This window comes from Phascolarctos cinereus, unplaced genomic scaffold (assembly GCF_003287225.1).
Source record: "Phascolarctos cinereus isolate Bilbo 61053 unplaced genomic scaffold, phaCin_HiC Scaffold_1;HRSCAF=81, whole genome shotgun sequence".
Classification (NCBI taxonomy): domain Eukaryota; kingdom Metazoa; phylum Chordata; class Mammalia; order Diprotodontia; family Phascolarctidae; genus Phascolarctos; species Phascolarctos cinereus.
The window spans coordinates 27,027,588-27,042,490 of record NW_027555514.1 but is presented as its reverse complement, the minus strand read 5'-3'; the positions used below and the strand labels follow the sequence as shown (position 1 = coordinate 27,042,490).

At 42.6% G+C, this 14,903-nt stretch overlaps 1 protein-coding gene across 8 annotated transcripts in view; it reads right to left on the bottom strand.

Annotated features, from left to right (window-relative positions):
• The window catches only part of NEK10 (NIMA related kinase 10), a 242,095-nt gene that overhangs the window by 215,920 nt on the left and 11,272 nt on the right, over window positions 1-14,903 (bottom strand). For all 8 annotated transcript variants that reach the window (XM_020993333.2, XM_078151319.1, XM_078151323.1 and 5 more), the window contains exons 2-3: window positions 3,918-4,028; window positions 3,557-3,617 (exon numbers count right to left, since the gene is read on the bottom strand). In XM_020993333.2, coding sequence (XP_020848992.1) covers window positions 3,557-3,617; window positions 3,918-3,991 — 135 coding nt within the window. In that variant the 5' untranslated portion in view covers window positions 3,992-4,028. The remainder of the gene's footprint in view (window positions 1-3,556; window positions 3,618-3,917; window positions 4,029-14,903) is intronic.

Sequence of the window (14,903 nt, the reverse complement as noted above, 5' to 3'; positions counted from 1 at the left end):
GTTTTTGGACATTCCTGGGATAATTTAACTTAGCTGGATCTCTTGCCAAACTTTCTTTAAATTGGACTTGTGCTCTGCTGCTACTATCTAGTTTATATAAGAACATTAACCATAAGCATGCAGCTTCCTTCTTCATCATATTTTATGAGTAAATGTGTACTTTAATATAGTTTGGCATGAATAATTATTTCAGTAAATCAGGCTATGGACCTTTTTATTGACCTCCCCTGTGCCATATCTTTTTTCCTCATTTTTAGTCTTTCCTCTAGCTTTGCACTAATTCTGATCTTTCATCTAAGAAACCAGTGGTGTGACTATACCCAAACAGTTGATTCAGGAATGACTCCAACATCAGCAACAAGTCATTTCCTGCCTCTGAAAACATAATCAGGTCCATTCTTTGTAACGTTATGGTGAGTTTGCCACATCCAGTGTTTTCTGACCCACTTCATTTTAAGAAAGAATTTAATTATGTAAAAGAGTATGAGGTTTCTGTGGAGCCGATAAGGCTTTGGCCTCTCTTATTCCTGATTCCTATTTTCAAAAATATTTTCACCTCCCCTTTGCAAACCAGCTCCTGGCCTCATCACTCAAATGAGCCTGCTCTCTTAATTGTCATTGGGTCTTTTCTCACTTTTCATGCTCCTCATGCTGCACTGGACACTTCTGACCGCTTAGTCTCTCCTCTATGGATTTCTGCGACACAACTTTCTTCTGGTTGTCCTTCTATTGTCTAACCACTCCTTTGGGCCAGCTCCTCATTCACATCTAGCTGCCTAACTGTGGGTGTTCTCCCAGGTTGGTCCAAGGCCTTCTTCTCTTCCCTCTCTATGATCTCTCCATGACCTCGTCATCTCCCAAGTGTTTAATCACTGTCTCTCTGCAGATGACTCCCAGATCTACAGGGCGAGCCTCAGTCTCTCCCCTGAACTTTAGTCCCACAACACTAACTGCCTTATTGAATATTTCAAAATGGATGTCCTGGAGACATCTGAAACTCAACTCACTGTCTTTACCCCCAAATCCTCCCTCTTTCAAACTTCACTAATTCCACTGAAGGCACTGCCATCCATCCAGTCTCTGAGGTTCATAACCTTGGCATTATCCTCAATTCCTCACTCCTCTTCATCCCGAGTAACCAATCAATTCCACGACATATCTCAGGCCTCCTCCCCAGTCAGCAACCGTCTTGTTACCTCTGACCTCAATTCATGCAAGAACCTTCTATTGGTCTCCTTGCTTCAAGTCTCTCACCACTCCATTCCATCCAACAAATTACTGCCAGAATGATTTTCCTTAAGCACAGGCCTGGCCACATCACTCTCCTCCTCAATCAATTCCAGTAGCTCCCTCTTCTAGGATCTAAGAGAATCTCTGCTCTAGGATCAAACAGAAACTCTATTTGGCTTTTAAAGCCCTTCACAACCTGGTCTCCACCACCCTTTCTAGTTTGGCTGGATACTGACCCTTATTGCACTCTTGTGAGCCAGCCAAACTGGTGTTCTCTCCCACCTCCATCTCCTTGTCCTGCCCTCCATTATACCTAGAATGGACTCCCTCCTCCCCTTCACTTCATAGACTGTATCTTCCTTCAAGTCACAGCTCGAGCATTTCCTTCTACACAAAACCTTTCCTGCTCCACCCCTCTTCCCAATGGCTGGTGCCTTCTTTCCCAAGCTAGTTTATATTTATCTACTTGGTTTTTGTTACCTTTTACACTCTACATACACTTTTACACGTGCTTTTTGTCTTGTCCTTTAGGACGCGAGCTCCTTGTGAGTTGGAACTGGTCCAGTCTTGGTGTCTGTATCCTCAGTGTCCAGCACAGTGCTTGTGGATTAGTTGACTGATTGTTCTCATGTCTGCATTGAAGATTTAATTTGAAAGTTCTCACCAAATTCATGAAGGAAGCGTGCTGGTACTCCCCCGGTGATCTTTTTACAAACGCTCACCAGGAGCCTCACAATGTGAGGTGGCCCAAATGTTACATAAAATGTGTTCTTGTTATTCTGGTCTGACCCCCAACTCCTGCACTTGCCAGGCAGGGAGATTCTGGAAATCATCTTTCCACGGAGCTACATGTTCCTCTTATCATCTGGTTTTGTAACCGTAAGAATGTCAAGATGGAGATGCTTCATCTCCCCTAGGATTATGTCCATACACTAATCGCTGGATCAACATACTATATTTAGATTTTTAAGAACTATGTTTCCAGGCAGTCTAAAACGTGAGATTCTTTGAGGCTTCTAATCTCTTTCTGTCACTAGGCCATAAAAAAAGGAGCCAGGAGGACTGAGAGCCATTGTGCATTTGTATTTGTTTCTTGGGTTGCCGGAACCAAAGAATTAATTACCAAATGACCAGACTAACTGTGGCAATTTCCCCCTAGTGTGCTAGGTGAGTGCCAGAGTTTGTCGCCAGGAGCGGACTCCAACACTTCCCCGCACAGTAGAATCTATCAGAGCTCACGTTCTGTCAGCAGAGCCTTGAAGAACCCAGGATCACAGGCAGCTAGGTGGCGCAGTGGATAGAGCACCAGCCTTGGATTCAGGAGGACCTCAGTTCAAATCCGGCCTCAGACACATAACACTTACTAGCTGTGTGACCCTGGGCAAGTCACTTAACCCCACTGCCTAGCCAAAACACAAAACCAAAAACAAATAGTGTATATCAAATTCAAATGTACAATGAAAAGACTACTTGGCTTAAAAGCATTTCATGTGAGAAAGAGCTATGAGTTTTAGCAAACACTCAGCCCAAGCTGACAGTGTGAAGTGGCTTCCCAAAAGTTAATGTGAAATTAGGCTGTGTGACTAGAAATAGAGATCCCAGAACAAGAAAGGCAACAGTGGGTTCCACACTCTCCACTTGGGCTGTGGGTTCCTATCCGGAAGCTGCTTTTGAAGAGGAATACAAAACAACAGGCACCAACTGAGAAAGCAGAGAAGATGCAAAAGAGGGACACCAGGAAAGGCAAGGACGCCATGTTACTGAGTCACAGATGAAAGAAGGGAGGGTGGCAGGCCTGAGACAGGAAAGACCAGCAAGTGATGGAGTAGCCACCATAACCATCCAAAGGCATGCCAAGTGCAGAGCTCCAAAGGCAGCAGTGGGGGTGGGATTTTGTAGGGAGCTAGATTCCAGCTCAGTGTCAGAACATTTTAGTAATTAGGGGGGTTTAAAAATGGAATGGGCCACCGTGGGCAGTACTGAGCTCCACATCACTGTAAGTATTCAAGGAGAAAGTGGCTCCCCGTTGAGGAGGCTGTGGGAGGGGAGGACAGGAGGAGAACACTGCATCTGATGTTCTCTAATGTACCTTCCAACCTCTCTCTCCGGTCTCTACCATATCCTGCCCGAGTGACCCCGGTCATTTCATGTCTCAGTGCCCCCAGCAACTCTCAAAGGTTCATGTTGTGGAGCAGGGACCAGACTGCACTGGTAGAGGAAGGACCTCCCTGGGAACTCCCTACACCAATTAAACACAGTCTGTTTAAAATAAAATGCATTCTCTCATGTTACCATAGTGTTCTCCAGATCACTAGTGAAAAAATACCTGTTGTTTGCTTGATTGAACGTTTAGCAGGCACCGAAGTCTTTTAAGATCTGAGTAGTCCCTAGGATAAAGAATAATAACATAAACTTAACAAAGCTGTGTCTGTGAATAGCTGTAAAGGTCACATTACCAATTACTGATGACATTACCCCCTGGCATGGTGACTTTGTACCTTCAAACTTGTACGCATGTTAGGACGCCTGACAGCAGCACAAGTTTCAGTCACTTTGGTGACCCACAGTAACAGCTGCCAGGTGACTCTAACCACATTTTTCATTAAGGAACCAAACTTGAGCAACTGGTTTCCTTATCAAGGAGTAACTGCTTAAGCCAAGCCCTTCCGGGGCTCAGTGTACTGTACCTAGTGGAGATTCCTTGTTGCTTCTTATCTGCTGATTTCTCTGTGGTCTTCACCTTTTTGTCTTGATCAGGCATTGTAAAACATCAGTGCCCCAGGATTAACATTTCATTCCTTTAAAAGCAAGAAGAGAGAAGAGAGAGGAGAGAGGAGAGAGGGCAGAGGAGGCGGGGGGTGGGGGGCGGGAGAAAGAGAGAGAGAGAGAGAGAGAGAGAGAGAGAGAGAGAGAGAGAGAGAGAGAGGAGAAGCTATATGTATGTGTCTACCAAATAATTCAAAATAGCAAGCAAAATCAATTTAATAAATAAAAAAACAAATTTCAATTCCAAAAGAATAAAAAAAACCAATCATTTCCAAAGCACTATATAAAGTACAATATTGTTACTACCAACTTATATTTACTTTGTATATATTGCATAATCGTCTCTTACCACATCTACAAATATTATAGGATGGTCTATGATATTATGATACACAATGCTTACTGGAAACTGAATGTTGCAATTACACCACATCTCCTGTTACCACCTGCCCAGAGTATGAGCTTTCTCTTCACTGACCACCTCCAGGCTGTTGAGAAAGTATCTAGACTACACACAACTGGAGAAAAGTTGAGACACCTAAGAGATGTAAATGCTAAGAAGTGGACTACCTGATAGGCCCTCTCCTGCTTTGCCTTCATGGAGAAGCACCACAGAGAGCTGAGAACAATATACAGAACTGTTCCTTCAATTCCACCATTCCTAGAACTCGTCTGGTCCCGGAAGAAGCCGGCATGGGCCCTGTCTAGACAGCAGAAGTCCTGGAAGAAGTGGACCGGCTTGAGAGGCATTGCAATAATTCGGGGCATACCCCATTGGGTTCAGATCAGTTGCAATGCCTCACTTCAGGAACACTTGCAAAAGGGCCTGTTTGAATTTCTGAATTTTCATCCTATTGCTATAACTTCTGCATTCCCTGAGATTCAATCAGAGCACTTCTTGGGCACCTGGATGATTCTGTGATCTCCTTGATAGGCTGATTGTTGCAATCACCCAGATCACCCCTCATCTGTGGCTGTCCAGCCCATGTGCCTTGGGACCCCATGGTTTTCTCTGTAAATGCTCCATGACGGGGATGTGGGGGGGAGAAAGGGACATGAAAGCATCCAGGGACTTCCTTTAGCACCACTGACATCGAGGGATGAAGTCCAATGGTGCCTAGACTTTCTACTGCCTGCTCCTCACACCTTACCAATGGCCAGCTCATCTTTTTCCAAGTCATGCACTTTCCCTATGACATACTTTAAGCTGCTCCTCTCACACCCTTCCTCATCTGAAATGTGTCACAGGTGCTCACACCCACCGTGCATGCCCACTGCTCTCTGAGTCATCCTTGACCTCACTTATTCAAAGATGATGGCATTCCATGACCAATAGCCACAAAATATCACTAGAAGATGTTGGTCATTAAAAAGAGGGGCCTTAATTTCATGGAGAGCTTGGAATCATTAAGAGAACTCTCCTATTTCCCAGAGGCAATTCATTCTGCTCTCCAGCTTCTCAATTCTGGCCCTGGCTAATTATCTAGAGTACCTGTGCAAGATATAGGTATCCATATATGTAATTATACGCTATGTATACATGCACACACATACATATATACATACATAAAAACTCTAGAGATGTCCATCCGATTACATGCCACAGTTTGTACAAGAAACATCCTTTAGGATCCTTTAGTTTCACACACTTATTGGGTCATAGATCTCATCCCGGAAGCAAATCTGCACCACTGGCTTCCACTATCACCTCCATGCAGATGATCCTCAGATCTCTCTATCCAGCCCTTACCTCTCTCACATCTCCAACGGCCTACCGGACATCTCGACATAGACGTTTCACAGACATCTTAAACCCAATTTGTCTAAAACTAACCTCATTATCTTTCCCTGAAAACCCTCCCTCTCCCTAACTTCTTTATTACTGCCAAGGGCACTACCATCTTCCCAGCCTCCTTGGCTCACAAGCTATGTTATCCTTGACTCTCACCCCAATGTGCAATCACTTGTCAAACCCAGTCGTTTCTGCCTTCATAACATTTCTCACACAGACCCCCCCCCCTTGCCTTTGACACCGCGACCACCCTGGCACAGGCCTTCACCACCTTATAGCTGGGCTTCCCCAGTAGCCTGGGGATTAGTGACCCCATCCCTCGCTCTCCTCCACACGGCTGTCACACTGATCTTAAAGCACAAGTCTGACTGTGTAATACCCCCAATTCAATCAACCCCAGGGGCCCCTATTAAGTCCAGGACCAAATACAAAAATCAGTTTGGCTTTTCAAGCCCTCCTAACCTGGCTCCTTCCTGCCTTTCCAGTCTTCTCATATCTTCCTCCCTTCCACATCCTCCAAGCTCCAGTGACACAGGACTTCCCTGAGTCTGAGCATTTTCACCAGCTCTTTCCCGGGGCCTGGCATGCCCACCCTCCTCATCTCTACTTCACGGTCCACCGGGCTTCCTTCAGATCTCAGCTAAAGTCGCCCCCTTCTGCCCAAAGCCTTTCATAGCCCTCCTTAATGCCAGTCAGTCCCCTCCAAGCGCATCTGTCTGAGCCTTGTCTGTGCGCCGTCCTGTGCGTGCTGCCCCCCCCGTCAGACTGGGGGCTCCTTAGCAGGGGCTGTATTTCACCTCTCTTTCATCTTTACCTGTTTAGCACAGTGTGTAATGCTTAGTAGGCACTTCCATGCTTGTCAGTTGACTGTTGCCTGCTTGGCTGCCTCTACGAATCTTCTGGGATGGCATGTAATGTCATCAATACAACGGAGCATCTGGAGGACCTCGCCATTTATGGGGTATCCTCCTCTGTCTCAGAATCACACTGGGAGCCCCTGTGCAACAATGGGGAACAACATGGACAAACACGTATCCCCCTACTTTGTACCTTGCTTGATGTTAATAATCAGTGGGTTACTGGACAAAACTGACTTGGTTGCACTGCCTTTCAGGGAATCCTGTATGATTTGGGGATGTGCATAGCAGACACCTTGTTAGAAGAGCATCTTGAAGGCAGGGGTTCTTAACCATTTTTGCATCACATTCCCCCAAAGCCGAACGCCGTGAGAGGAACAAAACCCTGATGACTGGGTCTACTACAAATTCATCATATCGCAACCGGAGCCTTAATGCTGCACAAAAATCCTTTATTCTTTCCTTACTGATTCTCTCTCCAACTAGAGCTGTTCTAAACCTTCTCTTTCCTCCAGCTCCACAGGCAATTCCATCAATCTCCCCCCTTAGAAGATGATTGCCTCCTACTTTACCAGGAAAATGGAGGCCAGACCTTTTGCACCCTCAATTCTATCGTCTCCCACCTCTACTTGGAGCTGCCCTCCTCTCTCTCTTCAGACTTTTATCTTCAAACTCATTTGCTATGGTTTACAAACATGTACAGATCTCCCTCATCCTTAAAAAAAAAAACTACCAATCAATTACTGTAGATTTAATTATTGTTTTTATACAAATGACTCTTAAATAATTCAGGTCTCATCTGTCTACTGAATTACTGTCCCACATCCCCAACTCTCTGCCGGACACTTCCACCTAAACATCCTCAAAGGTGCTTAAAAATCATCAAAACCAAAGTAGAACTTGCAACTATCCCCCTATATTCACTTGTCTTAGAAATGTCCCTATTTCTATTGAGGACCATGATCCTCATCAGCCGGCTTCACAACATCTCTCCCTAATCTCCCATCTCCACACTAAGGCCTGTGAATTCCACCTCAAGGATGACTCTCCCGTCTGGCTTCTTCTTTCCACTTGCTCAGACATCACACCCTCGGTCAGGTCCTCATCAAGCACCTATGACACAAAGCCAGGCGAAGGACACAAGAGAATAGAGAGTCAAGATGCAGAAAGCTTTCAACAAGCTAGCAAGATAAGGTCCACACTAATCCAATAAAATACAATAAGGATAGATGTACAGTCTCACACTTGGGTTCAAAATAATCAGCTTCTGAAAAACGACATGGATGAGGCACGGCAAGCCAAAAGTTCATTTCATAGAGATCTAGGAATATAAGTGCACTGTCAACTCAATGAGTAACAATATCATTGAGTAGCAAAAAAAAAATGAATGGAGTATGAGCCCTAATCCCACTGTACTTTGCTCTGTTCACTCACATCTGGAGTTTGGCATTCAGTTCTGAGAATCATCTTTTGGGAAGGACATTGGGGAGCTTGTGGAGTGTCCAGGGTAAGGCAACCAGGATTGGAAAGGATCTTGAGATCATCAGACATGAGGGTCAGCCGAAAGAACTTAAGATTTTTAGCCCAGAAAAGAAGAGGCTAGCTGAACGATTAGACAGCCTCAAAGTTCCATTTGACTCTGAGCCACTGTCATGAGGGGGATGGTGAATTCCGTTAAGGAGGGGTAAAAGGATTGCCTTGCCTCAGGAAGCGCCCAGCTGAGATGGTGTCACAGATCTGTAGTGGACCCAGTGAATGGGTTTTCACTATTTTCTCCAGCTTTGTTCAACAGCAAAGGCAGTGGAAAGTGGGAGGAGCCCAGGGCTGAGGACTGGATGGCTGGTTCTTGATTTGTCTTTTCTATTACTTTTCACCCAGATGTGTAACATCAAAGTATGCATATGATGAAAGGAGGGAAAAATGAGCCAGAGGACAAGAGCTGCTATGTGAGGTGGGCACAGACAATGGAGGTGTCCAGTGTCCTGAAATGTCTGCTGGGCCTCCCTGGCCTTCTGATAGTCCAGCAGCCACACACCTGAGGGGACATGGAAGAGATGACACTGGTGGGCTAGCTGATGCTGTGTGGGGGTGCAGGGCTGGTGGCCAAGACTACTCAGGCACGATCACAAAGTCACCTGGAACATGGATGAAGATAAATGCCTGGGTTCTATCTCCAGCATAGATACAAAGGTTTATAAGCAAAGACACAGACAGGTCATGGGGCAGGGTCTTGGCACAAAAACAGCCCACGGGCCTCCAGACGCTGATCATGCAAATTCAGCCTATAGACAGCGATAGATGGTTCCCACATGGCTGACTTCTCTCTATCTGCTGTTGAGTTGTTTCAGTCTCTATCCCTCTTTGTGACCCCTTTTGGGGTTTTCTTGGCAAAGATACTGGAGTGGTTTGCCATTTCCTTCTCCAGCTCATTTGACAGATGAGGAAACTGAGGCAAACAGGCTTAAGTGACCTGCCCAGGGTCACACAGCTAGTAAGTATCAGGCCAGATTTGAACTCAAGATGAGTCTTCCTTATTCCAGGCCAGGCACTCTAATCCACTGTGCCACCTAGCTGCTCTTCTCTCTATCTAAACCAGCTCAATTCCAATTTCCTGGCAATTTTCCCCGACTCTTTCTTCCTGGAAGCCCTGCCTTTAATTAGACTTCACTTTCCCAGAAGGCTGTTCTTATATGAGTTGACCTCCAGTATGACTCCATCCTCCCCCTGACATTCCCCACCCTGGTTGGCCTGTGAGTGTAACATAAGGAAGAGCCTCAGTTTTGGATACCAGTAGTTCAACAGAGTTTATGTTACACACTGCCCCTAAAGTTTTCATTGTTCCTAGATCTACTGGCCACCCTAACTGGCTTCATATTTCACCTTCCAGCACACTGAGTCACAGATGACTGGACCATGCCCTATGCTAAATATAAAATACTATGTTAAAGTAATCCCTTGCCAACTAAATTGTGAAACCTGAAAAATTTCAATTCCCCTCAATCAAAATGAAGTCATTTATGCTATAAATTCTAGCACAATTAGGCCGAATGAAGTATTAGGCCAAATTAAATATTAGGAAGAAAGTCACATGTCTTTCACACCTTCTGTTCAACAGACTTACCAAAAAACTCTATTATAAGTAAATACAAGAAAACTTAACAGCTCTTAGGGTGATGATTCTCTTTAAGTGAGCTCAGGTAATACTCATTTATCTGGCATCCTAAGAGAATTATGTTCTACATAGATTAATTTTCCAAATTCCTGATTCCTTTAAGTATCAAGCTATAAAAAAAAACTTGACCATTTTAATGTAGATAATATATTTAGCCTATCTTCTTAGAGTATCAAGAGGATAAACTTAACTTTTTAACGAGTCAGGATTGATGATTTCTACAATAACTTTTAATCCAAATTCCTGTGATGCTAATAAACACCAGTTATTATAATATGCTTAAATATTGTGATGCTCTTTAGGCCTATTGAGTTGAATAGGTCCATTTGCCCTTATACTAAATAGCCCCAGAAGGAAATGCTTTACTCTTTTTTTCTTGCATTTTTGAGCCTACTTTTTATTTTTTTCTCTCCTTCCTTACTGTCGTAATATCAGTAGTAACTGGACCTTTCCATTCCTGTTTCTAATTTACCATGGGCCAACATAATTAGATAACCAGACTTAAAAGAGTTATGTCTAGACAAGGAATAATCTGGATTTAAGTGGTGGTCTGATTAGCTCTCTTAGACAGAAAATGCACGAACTTCAGTTCACAGACTTTGTGACACTTATACTGGTGAGTGAAAGACCTTTTTTGTGTACTTCTGTCATCTAGGCCAATGGTCTTCATATAGGGTATAGACGAATAGTAATACGGATTACAGATATTGTTACATTACCCATTTCCCAAAACTCACCCATTTTCCAAATTTCCCTATCACTCTCAAGGGGACTGCCCTCCTTTTAGTCACTTGAGTCACCACAAGCTCTCCCTTTCCTCACTCCATATTCATATGCCAACCAGATGCCAAGTCTTGTCAATTCTATCTCCATATCTCTTACTTCTCTCCCCTTTGATTTCCATAGCCACCACCATAGTCCAGACCCTCATCACTTGTCTCCTAGACTGATGCGACAGCCCTCTGCTTGGTCACCCTACCTCAAAAGCCTCTCCTCAGTCCAATCCATCTTCCATGAAACTGATAAAATGATTTTCCTAAAGCATACATCTGACCATGTAACTTTTCTACTAAATAAACTCCAATTCCTACCTATTAGCTCCAGAATCAAATATTATTTTCTCTTTATCTCAAGATTTTTTTAAGGTAGCTAGGTAGCACTGTAGATAGAATGATGGACCTAGAGTCAAAAAGACCTTAGTTCAAATCTGGCCTCACTTACTAGTTGTGTGACCCTGGGCAAGTCACTTAACCTCTGTCTCTGTTTCCTCATCTGTAAAATAGAGATGACAATAGCACCTAGTCCCTAAGGTTGTTGTGAGGATATGATGAGATAATAAAAGTATTTTATAAGCCTTAAAGAACCGTATAAATGCTAGCTATTGTTATTATTATTATTATTATTATTATTATTACAATTTTTGTGTGCTTTATAATGTGTATCAGAGGAGTCAAATGTGTGGCTTGTACTCTCCAACGCAGCCTAAATCAGATTAAAATGTAATTGGGAAATATTTAACAAAATAAATAAAAATACAATAAAACATGGATAGCATCACATTTTACATCCAAGTCAATATGTGCAAGGATCCTTTTGTACGGATTAGTGGTTTCCATTTCTACTTCAGTCTGATAGTACTAATGAACACAATTATTAGTACAATCGTATATCATTCATAAATAAGCTGATACACACATAGGGATAACATTCTCAAAAAAGATTGCCAATGAGATGAGCAATCAAAGAAGTTTGGAGATTACTGTTTCAGAGTATATTATGAAAAACTGAGGTCACTAAGGGAGCAAATCCTGGATAAATAAGGTGTTATCATACTAATAGTTCTGATAACAAGCAACATAATAGAAGTTAATATAGCCACGTAACAACAAAACATTCCAAAAATACATTTTAAGCATGAAAGTAATCATTAATAACAATAATAATATTACACTTTATCACAATCCATAATTTTCAATGCAATTCAAAAAGCAATGATTAAACCTCTACCACGTCCAGAGCACTGCCTTTAGGGAGGTTATAATGGTCTAATGGGTAACCTCAAACAAGACACTCAATTTCTTCAGTTGTAAAATTAGGACTTATAGTTAGCTAATACATAAGGTACTTTTCACTGGATGATTCCCTACCTGGTAGGGGGAAAAGGAAGACACATAAGGCTAATACAAATCAATCATGATCAGTATATAAGAAAGATACAAAGAAAGTACTATGGGAGGTCTGAGAAAGGAAAGATTAGTTCCTTCTGATGTGACCAAGAAAGCTTTCATGAAAGTGTCATGTGAGGTGACCAAGAAAGCCCTTATACAGGTGTCATCTGGGGTGACTGAAGAAAGTCTTCATGGAAGTGTCATCTGGGGTGACCAAAAAAAAGTCTTCATGGATGTGTTACCTGAGGTGACCAAAAAAGTCCTCATGACAAAGGTGACATTTGGGCTCACTCAGTCTTAATGAGCCAGAAAAATTCCCAACAGGAGAAGATGATCAAAGAAGATGACGGGCCGTCAATTTAGAGGGAGAAGGCCCCTCATTTAATGGACAAGGAAGCTGAAGACCCATGGATGGTCACGTACTTGGTAAGTGGTAGAACTGGCCTCCGATCACAAATCTAGGGCTCTTCCCACTGTCCCACAGGGCTTTGGGAAGGGAAGGAGTGTATTTTTTTTTAATTAACTTATTTATGTTTCATTTTCAACAATCACTTCCATAAGACTTTGAGTTCTAAATTTTCTCCCCATCTCTCCCCTTTCCCCGCCCCAAGACGGTGTGCAGTCTGACATAGGTTCTCCACACACATTCACATTACACATATTTTTACATTAGTCATGTTATAAAGAAGGATTAGAACCAATGTGTGGAACCAAGAGAAAGAAGAAACAAAAAGAGAGAGAGAGAGAGAGCGCCAACAGTTGCTTCCACCTGCATTCAGACTCCATAGGTCTTTTCCTGGATGTGCATTTTCCATCATGAGTCTTCTGGGCTTTTTTGTTTCTTTGTTTGTTTGTTTGTTTTTAATTTTTTTATTTTTTCCACATGATTTTGAGTTGACAATTTTTCTCCCTTTTCCTCTCCCCACCCCTCCCCAAGACGGCGCACAATCTGATACAGGCTTTACAATAAGAGGAACCACTGGAAAGATGAAACAAAACTCTTCGACTTCCATAGTTCTTTCTTTGAATGTGAACAGCATTACCCCTCCCGAGCCCTCTGGAAATGTCTTAGATCCTTGTAATGCTGAGAAGGGTTCAGTTTAACAATGTTAGTCATTGCATAACATGGCTGTTACTGTGTACAAAGTCCTATTGGCTCTGCTCACTTCACTCAGCATCAGACCATACAAGTCTTTCCAGGTTTTTCTGAAGTCAGCCTGTTCATCATTTCTTATAGCACAATAGTATTCCATTACATTCATATACCACAACATGTTCAGCCATTCCCCAATGGATGGGCATCCTCTCAATTTCCAATTCTTTGCCACCACAAAAAGAGCTGCCATGTATATTTTTGTACATGTGGGTCCTTTTCCCATTTGTTTGATCTCTTTGGGATATAGCCCTAGAAGTGCTATTGCTGGATCAAAGGGTATGCACATTTTTGTAGCCCTTTGGGCATAGTTCCAAATTGCTCTCCAAAATGGTTGGATCATTTCACAACTCCACCAACAATGTATTTTGTTTTGTCATGTTGGCCAATCTGATAGGTGTGATATGGTACCTCAGAGTTGTTTTGATTTGCATTTCTCTATTCAATAATGATTTGGAGCATTTTTTCATATGACTCTAGATGGCTTTAATTTCTTCATCCAAGAAGTGTCTGTTCATATCCTTTGACCATTTATCAATTGGGGAATGGCTTGTGCTCTTATAAATTTGTCTTAACTCTCTATATATTTTAGAAATGAGGCCTTTATCAGAGAGACTGGTTGTAAAAATTCTTTCCCAATTTTCTACCTTCCTTCTAATCTTAGTTGTATTGCTTTTGTTTGTGCAAAAACTTTTCAATTTAATGTAATCAAAATTATCCATTTTGCTCTTCATAATGCTCTCTATCTCCTGTTTGGTCATGAATTCTTCTGTTCTCCATAGATCTGATAGGTAAACTATTCCTTGCTCTCCCAGGTTACTTATGGTATCAGCCTTTATATCTAAGTCCTGAACCCATTTTGACTTTATTTTGGTATATGGTGTGAGATTTGGGTCTATGCCTAGTTTCTGCCATACTCTTTTCCAGTTTTCCCAGCAGTTTTTTTCAAAGAGTAGGTTCTTATCCCAGAAGCTGGGGTCTTTGGGTTTATCAAATAATAGATTACTATAGTCATTGACTACTGTGTCTTGCATATTTTGTTTGTTTGTTTTTGCTAGACAATGGGGTTAAGTGACTTGCCCAGGGTCACACAGCTATTAAGTGTTAAGTGTCTAAAGTCGCATTTGAACTCAGGTCCTCCTGACTCCAAGGCTATTGCTCTATCCACTGCGCCAAGTAGCTGCCCCCCATTATGTGTCTTTTGGAGTTGTCTTAGATCATTTGCATTGCTGAGAAGAGCTAAGTCTATCAAAATTAGTCATCACACAATGTTGCTGTTACTATGTACGATGCTCTCCTGGTTCTGTTCGCTTCACTCAGCATCAGTCCACACAAGTCTTGCCAGGTTTTTCTGAAGTCAGCCTGCTCATCATTTCTTAGAGCACAATAGAATCCCATTACATTCATTTACCACAACTTGTTCAGCCATTCCCCAGTTGATGGGCATTCCCTCAATTTCCAATTCTTGGCCACCACAAAAACAGCTGCTATCAATATTTTTGTACCTGTGGGTCCTTTTCCCATTTGTATGATCTCTTTGGGATACAGCCCTAGAAGCAGTATTGCTGGGTCAAAGGGTATGTACATTTTTATAGCCCTTTGGGCAGAGTTTCAAATTATTCTCCAGGATGGCTGGATCAGTTCACAACTCCACCAACGATGCATTATGTTCCAGTTTTCCCACATCACCTCCAGTGTATTTCTTATGTGAGGAATCACCTGAACAAAGACCCAGAAACCACTGAGTATGGGGTATATCTGGGGA